Raw genomic sequence first — 21,255 nt, 5'->3', positions numbered from 1 at the left:
AGGATGGCAGAGCATCCAATGCCCCAATTAGACAGAGGGGGAGAATGACAGTTCCTTAGGATGTGTTACACTCTGCGGTAAATACAGTAAATTTCCTATGCTCTCACCGCAGGCAACGATGACTACTTGAGATGATGGATGTTAATTAGCTCCTTCTAGTTATTCCACACTGTTTCTAAGCCATAGCATCACGTTGGATTCCAAAAATAGATACAACTGTGACTTACCAATTTACAATCAAAAGAAAAAAAAAAAAGGCATAAAGGAAATACCCATGTGCTTCTGCTACTCCACCGAGGAGTGCAGTGTTGCCAAATCAGCCCGAAACGGTGCCAAGTCAGTATGCGCCGACACCACCTGGCACATGCTCTCCTTACCATTTTTACTGCAGAAAGAGGAGAGTCGACACATCTTCACAAATTTAATGGTGGCAAAAAAAAAAACAAAAAACCCACAAAAATCTTGTGGATGCTCTTCACAGACATTCCTATGCCATATCCCCCACTGTGCATAACCGGATACAATCGAGAGGGAACATTTCACACATAACCGATGTGGATAGCATCACTTTGGACATTTACTTTTTACAATTTGTTTTGGTGTCTGAGATCAAACCCGGGGCCTGAGTATGGCTATGCAAGTACCCCAGCCCTAGACATTTTTGAAAACAGTCCTGGTGCAGCAACTGTTTAAGCGCTGTTGAACCCAACACCCTTATACAGGGAAGCTGTACCCTGGGGAGGTGGCTGTAATTAAAACATTCTGCCAGGCTCCAAGACCTGCAGGTAACTGGGCCTCCAGCTCTGGGGGTGAGGAAAAAGGGACTCAAAGACTTCCAGGTGAAGGTGCCTGGCACCCAACGCCGCACCTGGCTACAGGGCAACCTCTCAACCCCCCCCCCCCCCCAGACCCTGAGTCATCCTTGCTGTGAACCCCCTTGGGCTTCTCACCCTCAAAGCCAGTGGCCAAGTAGTGGTCTATTTCTGCACTGGAGGTACCAGGATGGAAATGTGGGTTTCCCCCCAGAAGGAACAAGAATGTGAGCTATGTGGGCTGCTGGCCCAGCTTGCGCTCTCTTCCAGCTCCCTTTCTCATACAGCCCTGGGAAAGCCTTGCCACGGGGAGTCCTCCGCAGGGACTAAAGAGCTTCAGTGGTGGGATCCCAGCCAGAGGGGACTGCTGGAGCGCGGCCCTTCCAGAAAGAAACGCTTCAGACGGCGCCGAGATTTTAAAGGGAGCTATAAAGATGCCTTTGATTCTTTGCCCCTTCTGAAATCCTGGTGTGTCGGGTGTGAGGGGAGCAGGGGCTGCAGTCCAGCCCACGAGCCCAGGACAACCGTTTTCTATGAGGAGGTCCATCCTGTGTCTTGTTACTGTTGGGGGGGGGGAGAGGGAGGCGGGGAAGTGGAATAAGCAGTTGGGGGTATTTGTGGGGTGGAGAAAGCTGGATGGGGAAAGTGGGTGCTGTGAGCACTTCTGAGGGTCGGGATGTCAGAGGTCACCTGACTGACCCCCCCAAAGCCATCCTGGCTCTTGAGGTGGTGAGTGTGTGTGTGTGTGAGAGAGGGAGAGAGAGAGAAAGTGGAGCTGGGAGAAAGATAAAGACTCTCAAAAGAGAAAAATGTTCTTTGTACTCATCAATTGAAGCAACCCATTTCTTACTCGGGAAGCGTTTTGGGTCGATATGTATGTTGTTGTTGTTTTTACCTGTTAGGTGATCACAGCACCAGTTGTTTTACAATCAGGTACACTAGAACTGGAGACTTCTCTTCCTGCACCCCTGAATGTCTACCATGAGCGGCGGAGAGGGGGATGACGTGTGCGTTTTGCTCCGGGCCCTCAGCTGGCGGGCCCGGCCTCGGCCTCGGCCTCGGGGCTGCCCGCCCGCCGCCGCTTGCAGGTGAGCAGCAGCAGCAGCAGCAGCGGCAGGTGCCACAGGCTGCAGAAGAACAGTTTCCGAGAGCTCTTCCGGTCGGCGTCCTTGTAGAACCGGAAGGCGAGGTAGGAGATGTACAGGTTGATGGGCAGCGAGATGGCCGGGAAGGCCCAGCTGGTGACGTCCAGGGCCGGGGCGGCGGCGGAGAGCGCGATGAGGGCCAGGCAGTGGCGCAGCGCCACGCGCCGGCACAGGCCCGGGTGGGTGACGGACATCATGCAGTAGCCGCCGCGGGAGTAGTCCTCGCGGAGACCCCAGCTCAGGGCGTTGAAGTGGGGGAACTGCCACGAGTAGAGGATCCCGCCCAGAAGGAGCGCTCCTGTGTGCGGGGACGGGGAGAGAGGAGACAGCACACCACAGTCAGGGCAGACTGGAAGGAGGACCGGTCCTGGCTGGCCCTCAGGGGGGCAGGCCTGACCCGGGGTGCATGGCCAGCACCTCCCAGCTCTGCCAGTTGGGGCTCTGTCATTTGGACCAGGCCAGGTCAGCCGGCATCACAGGTGAGGCATGCTTCCCACTGCGGTGGCCAGAGCCCCACACACTTAGGAGCACTGAGTTCGGATCCTGTTCTGTGTGGGAGCCTGCAGTACAGCCCTGGGTCACTCTAGCTCCTACGTGGGACCGGGACAGGGGGCAGTGCTGAGACTCCAGCCCCCTGGTCCCCTGGGTGGGCCTGGGCTCACTAGGAGGCAGCCAGGGCTCTCTGCTCAGCACCGAGTGCACCCACAGGTCTCTCAAGGCAGGGCGCTTGGCACACGCTTCTCACACCCCTGAGTAGGAGGCGGAGTGTGTGCGCAGGAACAAATGAGCCTGCCTGAGCGCAAAGGAACATGGCCTTCCTTAGCTTTCAACCACCAGGGCAGGGTCCCCCCCACGCTCAAGCACGGGCGGCACACAGGCCACATTTCCTGAGCACTTTGTGACTCAAACTTTTGCTAGACAGTGCCTACTTAATCCCGACTGTAGGATCTTGAGACAGGTTTCCTGATCTTCAGGAAACCAAAAAAAAAAAAAAAGGATCAGATGCTGTTCACTCTTCCAAGAGATGAAGGAGGAATTCAAAGCACGCGTATCTCTTCCACACCAAGCTCCGTCCGCTGCACAGGGCTGCCTCCCTGAAGTCAGGCTGCACAGTCTGGCTTGGGAGCGGGGCTACCTACTCCTGGCACAGATGGCTCAACACTCATTCCCTGAGCACTGACTGTGTAGCACTGTGTGGCACACACTGGCATCCACACTGGGATACATGTGAGAAGAACCCAGCAGGGGCCCACCAGCACCCAGTTCCCATCCAGCCAAGCAGGTGGGTGCTAATGAAGAGCCACAGCAGCGGCTCTTGAGGGAAGGTTATACAATGAAGATCTGTCACCAGAGGCACTGGCTGAATGGTGGGGGTCAGAGCAGACTCCTCTCAGGATGGGACGTCTGAGCTGAGGCGATGAAAGGTGACCGTGGCTGGACTGGGGTGGTGACAGTGGAAATGGAGAGAAGAATGTGAGAAGGACACAAAAGGGGATGAAGAAGAGGACCAGGGAAGGTGGGGGGGGGGGGGGAGGGAGAATGTGGCCTCCAGTGAGTCTAGCCTGAAGCATCTAAGTCTTGAACACAGGCCTGACAGCCAGTGTGGGTTGGGCTATGCAGCTGTGATACATACACACACACACACACACACACACACACACAGCCAGTGTGGGTTGGGCTATGCAGCTGTGATACATACACACACACACACACACACACACACACACACACAGCCAGTGTGGGTTGGGCTATGCAGCTGTGATACATACACACACACACACACACACACACACACACACATATACACACACAGATTCCCAAGTAAGCCATAGTGACAGCCAGCCACTGTTCATCCATCTGGTTCCTCTGTGGAGGTAAACTCCTAAGGAGATGCCCATTTTCCTGGACAGAAGCCAGAGAGGACTGGATATGTAGGAAAGGTGCATCTGCGGGGGCCAGTATGGGAAAGAACTCATTTACCCATAGCAATCTCCCAGATTGGTTTCTCAACACTGGCTTGTGAGCCAGAGAAGCAAATGGGGAGGGCTCTGTGTACTGTTCCCTTCTTCCTCCTCAGTAACTATCTGGCTGACACCTCCCCTCCTCCCCTGTGGAGACCTGAGAGGTTACTCACCCTAACCTACCGTGGGATCTCCCCGGAGCCTCTCCTGATGGGTACATGGGAGGTGAGCCTGAGAATGCAGAGCCACAGGAGGTGGGAAGGTTCAGAATCAGGGAGTAGGGAGAGGCTCCAGTTGAGGCAGAGATCACCGCGACAGAAAGCAAAGTAAATAAGAGGCAAGCAGAGCAAGTTAGAAAGTCAGCTTGGGGCTCTGAGGCTCCCAGGGGCCCGTTTGCACAGGTCCAGGAGAAGGACAGGAGAGGGCTGGCCTTTTCCCTCACCTCTTATCTGAACCCTTGGTGGGGACTCGGGGGGGGGGGCAGGTCACTGGGAATGAAACAGGACACATCAGGACAGCTGTGGCCTATCAACTAGGATTTGTGTGGGTACGGAGGACAGAAGATAGATGAGGGCCCACTGTCACAGCAAAGAACTGAATTTAGGGTTTACGTTTCAGCAGTTGCTATCAAATCCCCAATTCATTTTGAACCTTCTTATTCAGCTTTTAAGTCACATGTACATGTAGAAAGGGAGAGAAGGAGAGAAAGAGATCTTAGTTCATGAAACACTCCAATTTGAGTGATAATAATGGAAGCTGCTATATCTGGTTGAATTTACTTGGTAGGCAATGACAGTGTCTCCGATTGGTTGGGATCACAGAAAGCAAGGCCATGGCAAGCAAGACAAAGTCCCACTTAAAATTCTAGGGGAGGCTGGGAAGGTGGCTCAGTGGTAGAGTGCTTGCCTTGCATGCATGAGGCGCTGGGTTCAATTTCTCAGCACCACATAAGCAGAAAAAGCCAGAAGTGGAGCTGTGGCTCAAGTGGTAGAGTGCTAGTCTTGAGCTGAAGTGCTGAGGGACAGCGCCCAGGCCCAGAGTTCAGGCTCCATGACCAATCAAAAAAAAAAAAAAATTCTAGGGGAAGACAATGGCACATGTTTTCTCTATATGCAGAAGCTAGATCTAAAATAGACAGGGACATGATAAATTATACAGGACTTAAGGTATTCACACACAGTGAGACCAAAGGAGGAACACAAAGGCACAATGCCTACGTGTCTCTGATCAAACAATATTTATCAAACGGACTCTAGGAAATGGAAACAAGAGGCTTTTTTCTTTGTTCCTGTCTTCTTTTTGTCTTGTTTCTCTGTCTTTGGGAGGGTACAGGGGACACAAATGGAGGGACGAAGAGTGAACCAATGCAGCAGTGATACTTACTGGACACTAGGTTGAAAATGAACTATAAACTTGTGGGTGGTGATGGGAGGGAAAAAACTGGGAGAGAGCAAGGGAGGTGGTCTGCAACCCTTCTGCACATCACTTTCATAATAACAAAAACATTTAAAAGTAGTCTACAGGGAGAGACAGACACACAGGGTGATGAGCTCTGGAGTTTCAGGTCAGGCTGGTGCCACACAGACGACCTGAGATTGCCCAGGGAAGGAAGGGGAACTCCCTCAGTTCCCAGGAGCAGTCCCCGTGAGGTTGTGGGATAAGATCAGAAGATGGGGCAAGGGAAGAAGAGTGTGAGAGGGGCTGGTGAGACATCTGGGAAGCAGGACTAGGAGCAAGGTAGCTATTCTCCTCCCCTGCACAGCAGGGAGAAGAGCCTGCAGGGAGACAGCAAGGAGGCAGGGGCCAGGGAGCGAGCGGGCTGCCAGACACCGAGGGAAAGAATGGGGGAGAGGAGTATGGAGGAGTCAGGGAGGGAAAGACTGGTTTTATATTGGTGGGGAATGCTGGGGTCTGGTATCAGGGAGTATGTTCTTGATAGAGAATAAGGTGCCACCCGACCCAGGCCCCAGGAGAGGCTCCTGTCCTATAGGTATGATGACCAGCATCTTATGAGTCAGAAAGAGTACAATAGTTCCTTTAGCTGAGACTGTAGTTGCAGCCAGTCACTGCAGCCGAACAATATGGAATGGGAAGTTCTAGAAATAAACGGTAAGTTTTAAGGCATGCGATCTCCACCCAGGGTGCACACCTTCACTTAGTCCAGAGGGCCCACATCACGTCCACTCCGTCTATGCTGCCCTCCAGCTGTCACAGTACCTTGTGGGCAGGGGTTCAGGCACCCACTTGGGGGTCTCAGGTGTACTCCACTCAGGGATATTCAGCGACTTCTTTTAGAAAGTTGTTGCCACATACGGATCCCATGCAATGAAACCCCCAAAGTGGTCACTGTAAGGTCCGCTCCTGGATGGCTAGCAGACTCCACCCTCCTCGCAGCAAAGTCTCCACCCAGTACCTGCGTTACCTAGGCAACTGGGACACCTGGAAGAGGTCACATCTGCATCCGCTGAGGTCACATCTGAATTTGATGTGGCCACACCTTTCCCCGCCCATACCCTACATAAGGCCTAGCCCAGGCCCAGAAGCTCTCTTGCTCTTCTTTTCTAGCTCTCTTGCTCTTGCTCTTCTTTTCTAGCTCTCTTGCTCTTCTTTTCTAGCTCTCTCGCTCTTGCTCTTCTTTTCTAGCTCTCTCTGCTCTCTCTCTGCTCTAGCTCTTTCCTCTCTTTCCCAGCCACGTGGAGTGCCAACCTTGCCTGGTCCCAGCAGGTCCACTGAATAAACCTATCCCTTACCTGAATACCATGTGCGTGCTGGTGCTGTTCTTACTCGGATACCTCTTTTTAAAAACCTAACAGTCACAGTGGACAGGGCAGAAAGGAGGCTTGCTGCAGAGGCTGAAGTACTGTTTCCCAGGTGAGTCTAGGCATCTGCCTCAATGTGAAACAAACAGGGCACCTCTCTTGGCAGTAGTCCTCATAGAGAATCAGGAAGGACAGAGGGCTAGACCACCCAGGTGACTGACAGATAAACCTCAGTGTCCTGGATGGATGCCTTGAATTTAAGGCAGTGAGGAAAGAGAGGTGCTGTCAGATTCCAGGGCACCACATAAAGAGTGGCCACCAGGCCACCTGGAGCTCATGGCCTAGGATAGTTTGCACTGCTGATAGGAGCTCAGGGGCTCAAAAGAAGAAAAAGTGTCTTGTCAAGGGAAACAGCAGCAGCTGGGTACTGGTGGCTGTAATCCTAGCTACTATTCAGGAAATCTGAGGATCCTGTAGTTCAAAGCCAGCCCCATCCCCAACTCGGTCCCTGGAAAGTCCTTGACACTCTAATCTCCAATGAACCACCAGAAAACCAGTTGTGATGCTGTGGCTCAAAGTGGTAGAGTGCTAGCCTTGAGCAAAACCCAGCTCAGGGATAGTGCCCAGGCCCCCGACCCCATGTTCAAGAGCCACAAAAACCCAAAAAAACAAAAACTCCCAACAATTTCGGTGTGTGTGTTTGTGTTTGTGTGTGTGTGTGTGTGTGTGTACATTACGCTCCATGTAGGATCTTCTCTCTTGATCATGTGCTCTCCTATGGGTGTGTGTGTGTGTGTGTGTGTGTGTGTGTGTGTGTGTGTGTGTACATTACGCTCCATGTAGGATCTTCTCTCTTGATCATGTGCTCTCCTATGGGTGTCAAGTGGAGGATCTTATGTTACTCAAAGCACACTTGAGACTCTGCCTCTTCTTAGAATATAACTTGGAGGGTGGGAAAAAGCTCATTTTCAGCGGAGCAAGAGGCTGCTGCTGTCTCTGAGAGGAAATTGGGAATGGGTTTGGCTGCTGTCACAAATGAAAGAGCTTTAGAAATCACAGCTTAGTCTTAATGGATTGTAATCAGAAACACCCCCCCCCACTCAAGTTCTACTTGCTCAGTTTCCTCTGCCTCAGCTCTGGCATAAAGATGTAAAACAAATTGCTCTCTCTTCATCAAGATAAGGTGAACTAGAACAGGAAGGCTTGAATTAGTTAGGGGCTGTGGTGGGACCCACCTTCCTCGTGGGGTAAACAAAGCATTCGGCTAGCAAATTCAAAGGCTTCCCTTCCCTCAAGATAAGTACTGTGCCCATCCCCCAGCTCACTCTCTAGACAGTCTGGTTTTTATTGGGCCCGTCCTTCCTGACAGAAGTACTGGCAGACCACTACATGGCGACAGACAGGCAGTGTCTGTTTTTAAGGTCTTCTGCTGGGCTCCAGCCAAGCAAGGAAACAATGCTGAAGGAATTACAGTGGACAAGTCACCTTCCACCTAGGACTCCCAGAGTGGGATACTACTGTCGGCCCGGGGAGGTGAGGGAAAACTTCCTGAGATCTGAAGATGGTTCCGTTCATATAACCCTCGTATCTTCTGCTTGATTTAAGTGTATCTTTCATTTTCCCACCCAACTTTAGAAGAAACCTTGCACATATCTGAATCAGTCTATTCTGGAAGAAATGTCTGCTTCTGCTTCTTGGCTTGAGCTTGTTCCTGTGTGACGGTGAGTATGTCTCTCCGGTGTCCAGCAACTTCCTGAGGTCATGGAGAAGAGCATCTACTCTGCTGAGCAGCCCACAGGCCATGCAGACGGGGCAGGCTCACCTATGGTTTCCTGGCCACATTTTAATCATCGGTTAACCATTTTTCAGCATGCAAACCCATTGCTTCCTCTTCCCAAGTCCAGAAACACTCTTCCCTTCAGCCCATCCCTTTATTGACAAACCAAAGGAAGGTAGTTCCAGAGACATGGCTCCCTAACAGAATGCGGAGGAAAATCCTCAAGCCGGAGTGCTGTCTCTCTGTATATGCTTTTCCAAGGAAAATTCCTGCTGCAATGTTGGTTATTCAATGGATTTAGCTTGCTCTCTCTGATAGCCCCCATGGAATCCCATTCATTGTCATTCACCATGCAGGCATGGCCTGGCAAAGGACAAAGAACTCAGCTGCTATGACCCTTGCTGTCGGTTAGGGAGTCTTCCCTCCCCTGGTACAACAGATGACTGTCCAAGTGTGGCCCTGCGGAGCTCATCAGGTCCATGGCTGGCCATTCTTGGGCTCCTGGGGTTATGTGGTTATGTATACTGGGGAAGCAGAGCCAAACTCAGAGCTTCATGGTCACAACTTTCAAAGCCTTCCCTTTGAGGGTTGACACAAAGGAGCTTGTGAAACAGATCAGTCTCTGCAGTGCAATAGACCTCTATGAAGCTGCAGATAAAGGGAGGAGGATGTAGGGCCAGTTTATCAACTGTGCAAGAGACAAAAGGCAAGATTAAAAGTCCTCTGAAAGTTGGAAAGACAGGGCAATAGCCCTTGGCCCGGAAGAACTCTTTGGAAAGTAGCTTTGGGAATAATGAAGAGGTGCCAAGGTACGAGTTGGAAGGCATTCACATCCCTCATGGTGGGTGCCTTCCACCCTCCACCAGAGATCTCACTGGAAGACCGAGAATGGGAAGCACAAAGCTCTGATCCTGATAAAGGGGCTCCTGCTTCCTTCTGTTTCCCTGTAAGTTTCAAGCACCTATGGATTTTCCCACATGTTCAAATGCTCCCTAATTCTTAGCTCACAATGGAATGTCTTTCCATCTTTATTCCCTGGTCCTCCCAGCAACATGCCTTCACATCAGACACAGTACCCAAAGTAGGCTGGCGTGAGGAGGTGTTCTCTATGATCTCATCCTGGATGTACTAGCTCTGTGCCCACCAGCCTGGCATCAGCCAAGGCAACACGGCATGACTGATGGATCAGCAAGAGCTAACATTAACGAAGCTCACCTCCAATTGTGCCATCCATCTTGGGTCCCTGGAAGCAAGTCCAGTATTTCTTCCACATCATCCTTTTTCTTTTCTTTTGGATAAGATTAAGATTCTAAATATCATTTGCTGGTGTTTCTGCAAGAAATCTTCCTTGTTTATTTACTTTAATTTTTGCTAGTCATGGGGCTTAAACTCAGGGCCTGGGCACTATCCCTGAACTTCTTTTGCATAAGGTTAGCACTCTACCACTTGAGCCATAGCATCACTTCCAGCCTTTTCTGCTTGTGTGGTACTGAGGAATTGAACCTAGGGCTTCATGCATGCTAGGCAAGCACTCTACCACTAAGCCACATTCCCAGCCCTGTTTATTTTGTTTTTAAAGATGTCATTGATCCTTCCTTCCTCCCTTCCTTTCTTCCATTCACCATCAAAGAAAGTATATATATAGATTGGCAGAACTGCTTCCAGGATTGATGCTGGTTTTGTCTAAGTCTTGCAGTATTATATCCTATTTGTGTATGTGTGTGTGTGTGTATATATACCCACCAGTTCTGGGATTTGAACTCAGGGCCTGGACACTGTCCCTGAGCTTTGGCCCACAGCTCCACTTCAGGTTTCTAGTTAACTGGAGATAAAAGTCCCATGGACTTTCCTGGCTACCTACCTCCACCCTCAGATCTCAGCCTCCTGAGTAGCTAGGATTACAGGCATGAGCCGCTGGAACTGAACAGGATGTCATTTATCTTAATTTAGAGTTCTAAGGTTAGCTATGATAAAAACAGCATACAGGAGCACTCATTTTCAAGTTTAATTTCAAATGGAGGCAGATTTTAAAGAAAATCTTCAAAAGTGCATGGTTAAATACGACCTGGTATTTAGTAGGCCCTCTATAAATATTTGTAGCCTGAATGAATGAATCATTTCCCTCTGTTTGACTCTATTTTCTCATCTGGAACTAAAGGAGGTAAAGTAAAACAGAATTTTAACATTTTGGAGTTTACTAGTATAGGTTAAAAAACTCACTCTAGCTCTCTTTTTTTTTTTTTTGGTTGGTGACTGAAGCCATCCATCTGCCAAATGCCACTTCCTGATAAGAGCTATTCTTAAGTCCTCATTTGTAACTGAATGTTGGCTGGCATAATTAATGTTTACCATACAACATCTGAATTACAAACCAGACCACGAGTGAATCAACTCCTCAAGATGGACCCCAGGGAGGCCCATGCTTAACTCCAAAGACACTCAAGACCTGGGATTATTCAAATTGAGAAAATAACAGAAAGAATGGGAGCATTTCTAGAAAAACAGGGGTGATGGAAAGAGGTGGCTCTGGGCGGGAGCAGGGGGGGAAGGGGAATCCAGTGAAGCCTGAGATAAACAAAATAGTCTCAGGAGATAAACACTGCCGAGAGCCTAATGCAGGCGGCTCCAGGCCCGCTTGGGGCTGGAATGTCAGCTGCCAGGCACTTATCTCCATCGCCGCCCTGCGTCAGGATGGCCGCCTTCACCAGGGCTCTTGGTGGGTCACCAGTCACTGCCATTCCTGGCCCCCCAGCGTGCTGACTCAAACTCTGTTTCTGAGACAACTAGCCAAGCTCCACCTTGGGTGGAAAACAGCCATCTCGCTTTGGCCTGCTGACTGACTTCTAGCTGGAAAGAGGTTATTTTTTTAATATTTCCTGCTAGCAGTATTTAAGCTTTCAAAATATTAATAAACGAAGAGGCCAGATCATTAGCTAGGTGGGAGAAAAAACAAAAAATAATAAAAAAAATCCCAACCCCCCCCGCCCCCCAAACCCACAAACCTTAGCACAGAGAAAATTGGACACAGGTAAAGTCCTGCTATAGACAGCAGGGAGTTTCCTACACCGCAGCCCTGCTGGAACAGAGGAAGGGGAGATTGTATCGGAGTCTTCCTTTCATGGCTGCCACAGCCACTACCTGAGTAATCACTGCACAGGCCAACGCAGGGGACTACAGAGGTGTGCAGAGCGTTGAGTCAGGGGTAAGAGGGAGTTTGCTCCAGGTGGAATAAAGAACAGGAGTGGGGGCAGGAGTGGGAGGTCTGTGGTATGTAGGGTGGAAACTCTTGTCTACGGTTACCAAATCCATGCTACCCCCTCTCTTCCTAATCTCAAGACAGCCTTCCCTAACGAACTCAGAGTTCTTTCCTTTCCCAGCATGCCTAGAGGAATCTCCTAGTCTTCAAAACAACACCAGGGAATGAAGTTTAACTGCTTCGTTTATACACCAAATAAAATCTCCAGGCTTCTCCTCTCCCATGTTAACACTGTCTTGCTGTGTGGAAGAAGACTATTGATCGGTAACAGCAGCAGCACCTGCCAGGGGCTGAGCCCTTACCTTGGTCCGGCACATTATACCAACAGCTGCTATGGATTAATAAGGATTAATGTATCCCCTGTCAGTATTAGCAATATAATTTCCAGGTGACATTATTGGGAGTAGGACCTAATGGGCAAGTGTTTAGGTCTAGAAGAGTTCCACTCCATGAATGGCTCAATGCTGACTGCCAGTCTTAGCTCATGTGTGCGTGCATGCGCTCGCTTGCTCTCTTTCTCTCCTCTGTCTCTCCTGTGCCCTTCTACCATGGAACAATGACACAAAGGCCTTCACAATGAGAAGTTAAGTTTTTTCCCCCCCCACTTATAGCACTGTATCTTTCTGGTCTGGCTATGATGGCACCTATTTAAATCACACAGTTTCACAAAGGAAATCCTTTGCCTCATGGGAGATGGGAGGTCGGCAGAAAGGCCAGGTTCAGTTCTGCAGGTCAACAGCTAAGGGGCGGGGTGGGTGAGAGAACTGGTTCCTGCCCCTGGCGGCTGCGGTGGCATCCGGTACTGTGGCACTCTGCTGCTGTTGCCTACTGCGTGGATGGGGCTCTGCTGAAGAAGGTTTATTGCTGGGCAAATGAGACATGTTTTAGGATATTATGCGTGTACATTCATTAACATCCACTACTTACAGGATATTAAAACCGTTCTGAGACACGATCGTGGTGAAGGTGGAATCGCATCTGTAAGCCTGCCAAGTGGAGTGCATGAGCTTTTATGAAAAGTTTCAGAAATGTGGCTTACAGGGAAACGGTTTATAGCCCAACTACCTTTTGATCTCTCATGTGAAAAATATGTACTTACACATATTGCAGGGAGCCTCACCACTTCCTTCCTAAGTGTTGGTCACAAACACTAATTACTCGACTAATTAGACTGCGAAACTTCCCTTGCACATGGTAAAAATGAGCTATTTGCACCCCACAAATTTAGTTGTGACATACCACCCAAAACATGGCTACAATGGTCTTACTGTAGACAGCATGAACAATTTAAGCAAATCATATAAAAATAAATGAGAAACTAATGAAAATAATCTGTTCTTTCATAAGAGGGGAAAATAACCTCGCTCTAAGGGAGGGCAGGCGGGACAGAGGCTTGCTGGTGGGGTGACTGGCCTGTGACAGGAAACCACAAGCCAGTTCTCTGCCCCTTGCCCTTGGCCGGGACATCCCATGTGAGCCAGCCAGGGCTAAGTTGATTTGTGATTTTTTACCATGAGTCTCAGGGACTTCTTTCCACTTCATCTGCAGCCCGAGGCAGCACTGACTCCTGCTTTTCTCTTAGGCCTTCCCTACATAGGAGAGCAGGTGTCAGGTCCAGGCACAAGCAAGGAAGACATGGACTCCCCTCAGCTTTTGTAGCCAGTGTTCCAGACTGCCCCCTGGATACACATTTGCCCTAAGAGTCACTTAAGTTACCCATGTACTGTGTCCTGGGGCCTCTGGAGAGCCTGGCTTGCTTGGAAGCTTCAGGAGCTCTGATTCTGGTACCCCTGTCCTGGGTCTGACAGGAGAAGCTGCGACTAAGCACAGGGAGACACTCACCAACATCGAGGCTGCCAGTGGCCGCTGTCCAGCCCATGACGGGTGGGATGGCCCCAACCACGGCTCCAACCCATGTGTTGGCAATGCTGATCCTCTTCAGTGGTGTGTAGCAACAGGTGTACAGGAAAATGTTGAAGACCCCCAGGGCTCCTGTGAGTGGATTCACGCCCCAGGTCAGAAGGGCCACTCCTGGGACAGCACAACAAGTGGCGAAGGACACGGCTAGCAGCGGGCTGCAAGAGATCAGAGGACACAGAGCCATCATTTCCAGCCCAAGTTCACTACGCTGTCTCGACCCTGAGTGGATGCAGGGTGAAATCACCTCGGCAGCCAGTGGGGTGGCAAGGAGGTCCCACAGGCCTGGCTTTGTCCTTGTGGGGTGACACCTCTTGAGGAAATATACAGAAGTTTCTCTCCCTGGTTTGGCAGTTACGAGGAACAGAGTCCAGTGTGGAGGGTGCCGCAGCCTGAGTTCTAACATGGGCTCTGTCCTCCACTCATCAGAGGCAGAGGCATTCTCTCTTCCTTGGAGGGAGCACTGTGAACACATGCTGCTTTGCATGGTGATCCTTTCTATCCTTAGTGCTCAGTTTGGGACTGCTGCAGAGGACTTTAGAAGGTAGCACTAGCCCCCCAAACTGGCACGTGCATGTATGTGAGCACATGCGCATGTGCTCACGCACGTGAGCGTGCACATGCGTGCACCCCCCTCCCCCCCCACACCAGTACTGCAAGTCTTGGACAAAACCAGCATCAACCCTGGAATCAGGTCTGCTGATTCATTTAAACTTTCTTTGATAGTGAGTGGCCACAGTTGGCCTTGGACACCATCGTGAAAGGACCAGTAGTAAATGACAGGCTCGTCCTGGGGCTGGTCTTGCACAGCAGTGAGCACCAGTGGTTGGCGCCTACTGCCAGTACCATAGCCATAGCTGGTTTGTGATATGGGATGATTAAGTGGAGGCTACTCAGTGTTATGTATGGAAAAGGACACTATCAGCCCTACAATGATAATGATGATTAGAAGCCTGTTTCTCAACAGAGCTCACTTTTGAAAGCAGACTTTGGACTCTTGCAAAAGACTTTTTGAGTTCAGATAACTCTTTGAATTCAGATTGATCTACTTGTTCCTGCTTCTTCTCACATTATTCTTTAAGAGACCTTGCTTTTCCCCTGCAGAAGCCGTAATTCCACCTGAGTTAAAATATATTGGTGCTGTGTTTGGTGACCACTCAGCCTGATTCCACAGCATGCTCCACTGGAAGCGGGAAGCACACAGCCTCATCACCTCCCCGCCCCCGCCCCCCCCCCCCCCCCACCTGTGAGCTTGTATCTTTCTATGCAAAGAGTACTCCATGGAGGAGAGTTGGGAGGGCAGGGTCCTAGGAGATACTGACTTGTGGAAAGATGACAAGTTAGAATTCAACCAGGAGGAGGGCTGGGGAACAGGACAGTGACAGACAGGAGAGCTGCAGTTCTGCCTATTCTATGGGGCAGGCTGACGATTCTCTTCTAGGCCTCCAGGCCTGGAAGACAGAATCAAACACAATGGGAGTCTGGATGGAAAGACCCAGGTGCTGTAGTGGGGACTAAGTGTGTGCTCAGCATGAGGATGGTATCTCTGCCCACCTGTTCTCATCCCCATGGCTACCTACTCTGGACACCCTCACTCTGGCACCTTCCCTCTTTTATCTTGCCTTGTCTATCACTGCTCCTACCCGGACATTTCTTATTTGGGTGATCTACTGTCTCTGCTCCTCATTCCAAGAGGATGGCTTAGCAGTGTTGGTGCCTGGCCAGAATGGATTTCCACCCTGTTGTTTAGAATGACCTTGAACTTGTCCCCTGCCTTCTGAAGGCTCCAGCTTCACTCACCAGACGTCCTTCCTTCTTATATAACAGTGACAAATGCCCTTGGACTCAGTTCTCTACCTCCCCGCCCCCCACCCCACTCACTTCAGAAGCACAGGCTGTCTCTATCTGCTTTCATAAACTCCCCCTCCCACTTTTGACTCATTTAATTCCCTCCCTAATCTGTCTTTTGATTTTCTATCTACCATCTACTAACCCATCGTATTCTCAGATCAATTGCTCTGTCCATATTTATGTCAAAGTAAGACTCATCTAGCCTGTACACTCCTCACAGATGGGTGTGGAGGAAGTGTGCACATGTGCGCGCACACACAGATCTCTCTCTCAATTCCCTCAGTTCTATTCCTGAAACAGATTTCTGTAAGTAGTGATACGTAACCATGGTCAGAACACCTGGTCCCCAGCAAAGCAAAATTTTCCAAATAGATAAATTATTAAGAAGATGCCTTTATGTTGTATTTCCCAGGCACAAGAAAAAGAATTTCGAGGACTAAAAAGCAGTGCCAATGTCCTGACTGCTGTTTTTTTTTTTTCCCCGATAAGGCACTTTACAGCTTAGAAGAACAGATTTTTCCCCCTCTATGGGACTCTAAAAAAACGACCTTTATTTTGGGTGGGAGAAAAATGAGGCTCATAAACATTTTTATTTTTCCTGAATTGGCCCTTGTGTTATTTTATTTAATTTTTCCCCCCAAAAGAAGACTGCTCACTTCTTCTCCAAGGTCTGAGGAAGCCAGTTGGATTCAAAGGTATTAGTGTTATGAAAAGCCCTTTTAGAAAAGCACACATGAATTTAATTTATCGAGATAGGTAATTTGGTGTGGAAATTTCTGACCCGTGCTAGGATCACAGAAGATCATGAGGCTCAATTTTGGTGTTTAAATCAACGTGCTCAGGGGGTACAATGAAGCTATGTAAACAGAAAAGAAGGTTTTCACCAGTTATTTACATGAATCCTTCTAGTACCCAGGAGGGAGCCTGGAGGGAGCCAAGGTCAGAGTTCTCCTGTGAAGGCAGGGAAAGCCTTCCAACTGCAAACCTGTGCAGTTCCATTCCGGTCACATTTCACTTGTGCTAAAACTCTTATTAGAAATATAACGTGTCCAATACTTACAAACAACAAGGCAGAATTCTAAATTCTCCAGAGAAGCATAGCAGTGTACATCTTTCTAGCCATTTTACAATGCTGGATCTACTTTAAAGATAATTGAGAACATATTAATGATGATTTTGTTACTTGTTCTACTTCAGTGTATCTTGTTAACTTCCCCATACCATTAAGTCTATCTTTTCCATCACCAGTGTTAATTGTTAATAGCAACCCAGTGGCCCATCCTGTGGGAACACCACAATTAAACCAACTACCATATCCTTTTGGATATTTAGTATTTTCCTTTATAAATCAAAAATACTATTTGGATGAATTTCTTATGAATAGACCTTTTTTCACAATTCTGCGTAGAATAAGTTCCTAGATCAAAAGTGCTAAGCCAAAGGATGCGCACTTTACTTTTGTCCTTCGTCTCCCTCCTGGTTCCCTTTCCCTCCTCTCCCCTCCTCTCTGTCCTCTTCTCCTTTCCTTTCCTTTTTTGAGATGGGATCTTAGAACGAAGCCCAAAGGTATGAGCCACCGTAGCCAGCTGTTAATATGTACACTTTAAAGAGAGAGGAGTGAGGTGAATAAAATCGAAGTAAAATGTATGTATGTATGAAAATAACATAATGGAGACCAGTAAAAACTGTAAACATAGCCACATGCTGGTGACTCATGCCTGCAAATTCTAGCTACCTTAGAAGGCTGAGATCTGAGAATTACAGTTCAAAGCCAGCTCGGATAGGAAAGCCCTTAAGCCTATTATGTCCACTTAACACCAAAAAAGGTGGAAGTAGAGCTGTGGCTTCAGTGATAGAGCACTAGCCTTAAGCACAAAAGTTCAGGGACAGTGCCCTGGTCCTGAGTTCAAACTCTAGGACATTCACACAGGTGCGCGCGCGCACACGCGCGCGCACACACACACACACACACACACACACAATAAAAGCTGTAAATATAAAGGGGTAAGAAAGAAGAGTAATAGAGGAGGTGACTAAGATTATTGTGCATTGTATGCATGTAAGGAATTGAACCACCTTTGTACAGTTAATATACAATGAAAAGAGGGGCTATGCATGGTGGCTCATGCCTGTAATTCCAGTTACTCAAGAGGCAGAGAGAGGAGGATCACTCAAGTTCAGTCCAAGAAAAAAAAAAATGAAACTTTTATCTCAAACACAAGCAGTTACTATAAAGGTGCATTGCTGTGTGAGGTAGGCTCAGGCAAAATCCAGAGACCCTATCTGAAAAATAGAGGCAAAAAAGGCTAGGGGTGTGGCTCAAGTGGTAGAGGGTCTGCCAATAAAACAAAACAAAACAACAAAGGGGTTTTGATGTCCTGCTAACGTGGACCCCACTGTGTGAACTCCAGCTAGCAGCAGGGAACAATGCTTGCTGGGATTATAAGTATGCACATTTAAAACATTTCTTAGTAAATCAAATACTTTTCTTAGTCTTTGTGATTCTTTTCTCCTTTAAATTCTTGTTTTTTGTTGGTGTTTTTTTGGGTCAGTCATGGAGCCTGAACTCAGGGTCCGGGTGCTGTCCCTGAGCTCTTTTGCTCCATGCTCTACCACTTGGAGCCATGAACCACTTCCAGTTTTTTGGTGGTTAATTGGAGATAAGAGTCTCATGGGACTTTCCAGTGCTGGGCTGGATTTGAACCATGATCCTCAGATCTCAGCCTGAATTCTTTAGCCACCTGAATTCTTTAGCAGTTGGCTGTCTACTAGACTGCTACTCTGAACCTGGGCCCAGAGGCAAGGCGGCTAAGTGGGCTTCCTTGTGCTTTGCCTCCCGGGCCCAGAGGCAGCCTAAGGGGAAGGTCTGTGAGGCAGTGCTGGGAAGGTCCTCCGCACCATGCGCTGCTGAAGGGGGCTTGGTGGGCCGGCCGCACCAGTGGCCCCTGGAAACTAGTGGGAGCCCGGGGAGGCTGCTGTGGTTTCAGCAGCACTGCTGCATCAACGACCAATGCAGTGTGCTGGCCACAGTATGCTGAACTCACAGCAGATTCTCAGCTACCCTGCTGACTTGGGCTAGCCTGAGCAGGCCGTATACTTTCACTCATCTTTCTTTTTCACTTTTTGGTGGTCCTGAGGTTTAAACTCGTTCAGCTGACACTCTACTACCTGGGCATTCTTCTAACCCTACTTTTTGGGGGTCAAACTTTTTGGACTGGACTGGCCTCAAACCGATATCCTCAGATCTGAGCCTCCTGAGTAGCTAGGATTGCAAGTGTGAGCCAGTGGTGCCCGGCTTCATTTGACTTTAGATATGGCTTTTGACACAGTGTTCCAGCAGAAAACCCAGGGCTGTGAAGCAGCTGTTACTCAGAAGAAGAACTACAGCGGAGCTCTCAAGTTCTCTGTGCCGCCTAACTGGACTTAACTTGTCACACAGCTACATGTATTGTAGCATAGCACTCTCCAGGTAAGCTGAAGTAAGTGGGGCCAAATATTGACACTTGTTGGTTTAGGTCATGGGTATATTGGGGCTCATTGTACTATGATATCGGTGGGCATATTTTCTTTTCTGCTTTTGGGTCCGGTCGTGGGGCCTGAACTCTGGGCCTGGGCACTGTCCCTCAGCTCTTCAGCTCAAGACTAGAGTTCTACCACTTGAGCCACACTTCCGGCTTTTTTTCTTTTTGCTTATGTGGTGCTGAGGAATCGAACCCAGGGCCTCATGCATGCAAGGCAAGCGCTCTACCACTGAGCCACCTTCCCAGCCCCATGTGGGCATACTTTCATAAGAACAATGCTTAAAAAAATGCTTTAAGGACTGGGCATATGGCTTAGTGGTAGAGTGCTTACCTAGTACGCATGAGGTCCTTGGTTCAATTTCTTGGTACCACATAAGAAAAATAAATAACAAAAGTTTAAAAATGCCTTAAATTCTTCTAGAATGACTACTGTATTTCTGATTTCCTGATGGTCAGCAAATTATGTTGTCTTAAAGCAAGGGGTGTTGCATCAAGATTGAAACTCAGGCCAACTCCTGTGGGTAATAGAAGGCTCAGTAGTCTGAGCGCTGGTGGCTCATGCTTATAGTCCTAGCTACTCAGAAGGCTGAGTTCTGAGTACCATGGCTCAAAGCCAGCCTGGGCAGCAAAATTCATGAGTCATCTCTAATCAACCACCAGAGAACTGGAGGTGGCTCTGTGGCTCAAAGTGGCAGAGCTCTAGCCAAAAGAGCGGAGCAAAAGACCTCAGGGGCAGGTGCCCCAAGTTCAAGCCATTGGACTGATTTTAAAAAAGGTTCACTAGCAAGAGCACAGGACTGGCAGAAGGCTCACTCTGTCTAGCTGTGTGACCTCGGGAAAATACTTAATCCACGGCCTCAGTTTATTCATCTGAAAGGAGAAGATGCATCATAGGGTTGTGTGCAAAACTAAAGGAGTAAAAAAGAGTGCTCACAAAATGGATGCCATGGTTTCATTTGCTGGTTCACTCATTTACAAAACTTCTTATAGCTTCTACAGTCAACCACTATAGGAAAAACATTGTTTGGAAAGGAGACAGATGTTAAACATACAAATATAAGTATGATAACCTCTGAAACTACAGCATCGGCTACAAGAAAGGAACACATGAAGCAAGACCAAGAAGTCTGAACCAGGGAGGATCCATTTAAATTAAGCTGGAGATAGGGGTTGAGTAAACCTGCAATAAATTACATTGCTGATTTGTTTTTTGCAAGCCTAGATGCTTATGGATATAAAACTTTTTATTTTCAATTATAATTGATGAAGAATTTAATTTTATTACAGTAAATCACAAAAAAGTAAATTAGCAACAGGAAAACCCAGGCTGATCTGTGTGTGTGCATGTGCACATGTGTGCTGGTACTGAGGCTTGAACTCAGGACCTGGGTCCTTTCCCTTAGTTTTATCACTCAAGGCTGAGCCACAGCTACCACTTGAGCCACAGCTCCACTGCCACTGCTGGTTAATTGGAGATAAAGAGTTTCACAGACTCTTTTTACTGGGCTGGCTGCCAACTGTGATCCTCAGATCTCAGCCGTTTAGCTAGTCACTAGTGCCTGGCTATAGGATGAACTTATGGGGTTGATGTTCTGAAGCCTCTCTGGTGCTGCAGAAGCCTTGGTGAAGGTCAGAGGGGCTGACACCTAAGTGCTTTGGCCAACCTGAATTGATATGGAAAAGATGTGAGGTGCATGTGAACAGCGCAGGGTGATATCCCACCAAACTCCAATAATATCATTCAATAATTGCCTAGGAACTCTAGTAAAGAATAAATGCACCAACAAGGAAAACAGCACTGTTTGACAGGGGAGAACAGAAAAGAGCCAGTGATTTTATTGATCTAAAAAAATTCTTTTATATTCATTCACTCACGCACACTAACAAGTCGTATAAGCAGTGAATGGTGAATTCTTCCAAAACAGAAACACAAAATGAAATGGTATTTTCAATAAGTATCTTTCCATGGGGCATCACTGCTTGGGATTTTTCTAGTTCCCTTCTCCCTGCCAAAGGCCACCGTAGAAAAGAAACTAATAGACAAAGAGTGGAGGATATATTAACCCATTTCCATGAACTATCCCTTCCCCCCAAAACATAACATTGCTTTGTTTACTAAACAATCCTTTAGAAGCTCTATCAAATTCACTAGGGTTTTCTATAGACAGGGGGAACAAAGAGAAAGACAGACTTTAATTTGATGTCTGTTTACTGCACCTAATAAATGTAATTTCAATTATCTGACTTTTAAGTAAC

At 48.4% G+C, this 21,255-nt stretch overlaps 1 protein-coding gene across 2 annotated transcripts in view; it reads right to left on the bottom strand.

Moving 5' to 3' along the window:
* Positions 1–406: 406 nt before the first annotated feature.
* Positions 407–21,255, bottom strand: part of LOC122119496 (protoheme IX farnesyltransferase, mitochondrial) — a 125,060-nt gene continuing 104,211 nt past the window's right edge. For both annotated transcript variants that reach the window (XM_042693541.1, XM_042693544.1), the window contains 2 exons: positions 13,553–13,785; positions 407–2,255 (listed from right to left, as the gene is read on the bottom strand). In XM_042693541.1, the coding sequence (XP_042549475.1) occupies positions 1,840–2,255; positions 13,553–13,785 (649 nt within the window). In that variant the 3' untranslated portion in view covers positions 407–1,839. The remainder of the gene's footprint in view (positions 2,256–13,552; positions 13,786–21,255) is intronic.

Source organism: Dipodomys spectabilis, unplaced genomic scaffold, assembly GCF_019054845.1.
Source record: "Dipodomys spectabilis isolate Male_0828 unplaced genomic scaffold, ASM1905484v1 ptg000004l, whole genome shotgun sequence".
NCBI lineage: Eukaryota > Metazoa > Chordata > Mammalia > Rodentia > Heteromyidae > Dipodomys > Dipodomys spectabilis.
Note: the sequence above shows the minus strand (reverse complement) of the source record. Positions and strands in the feature narration are given on the sequence as shown.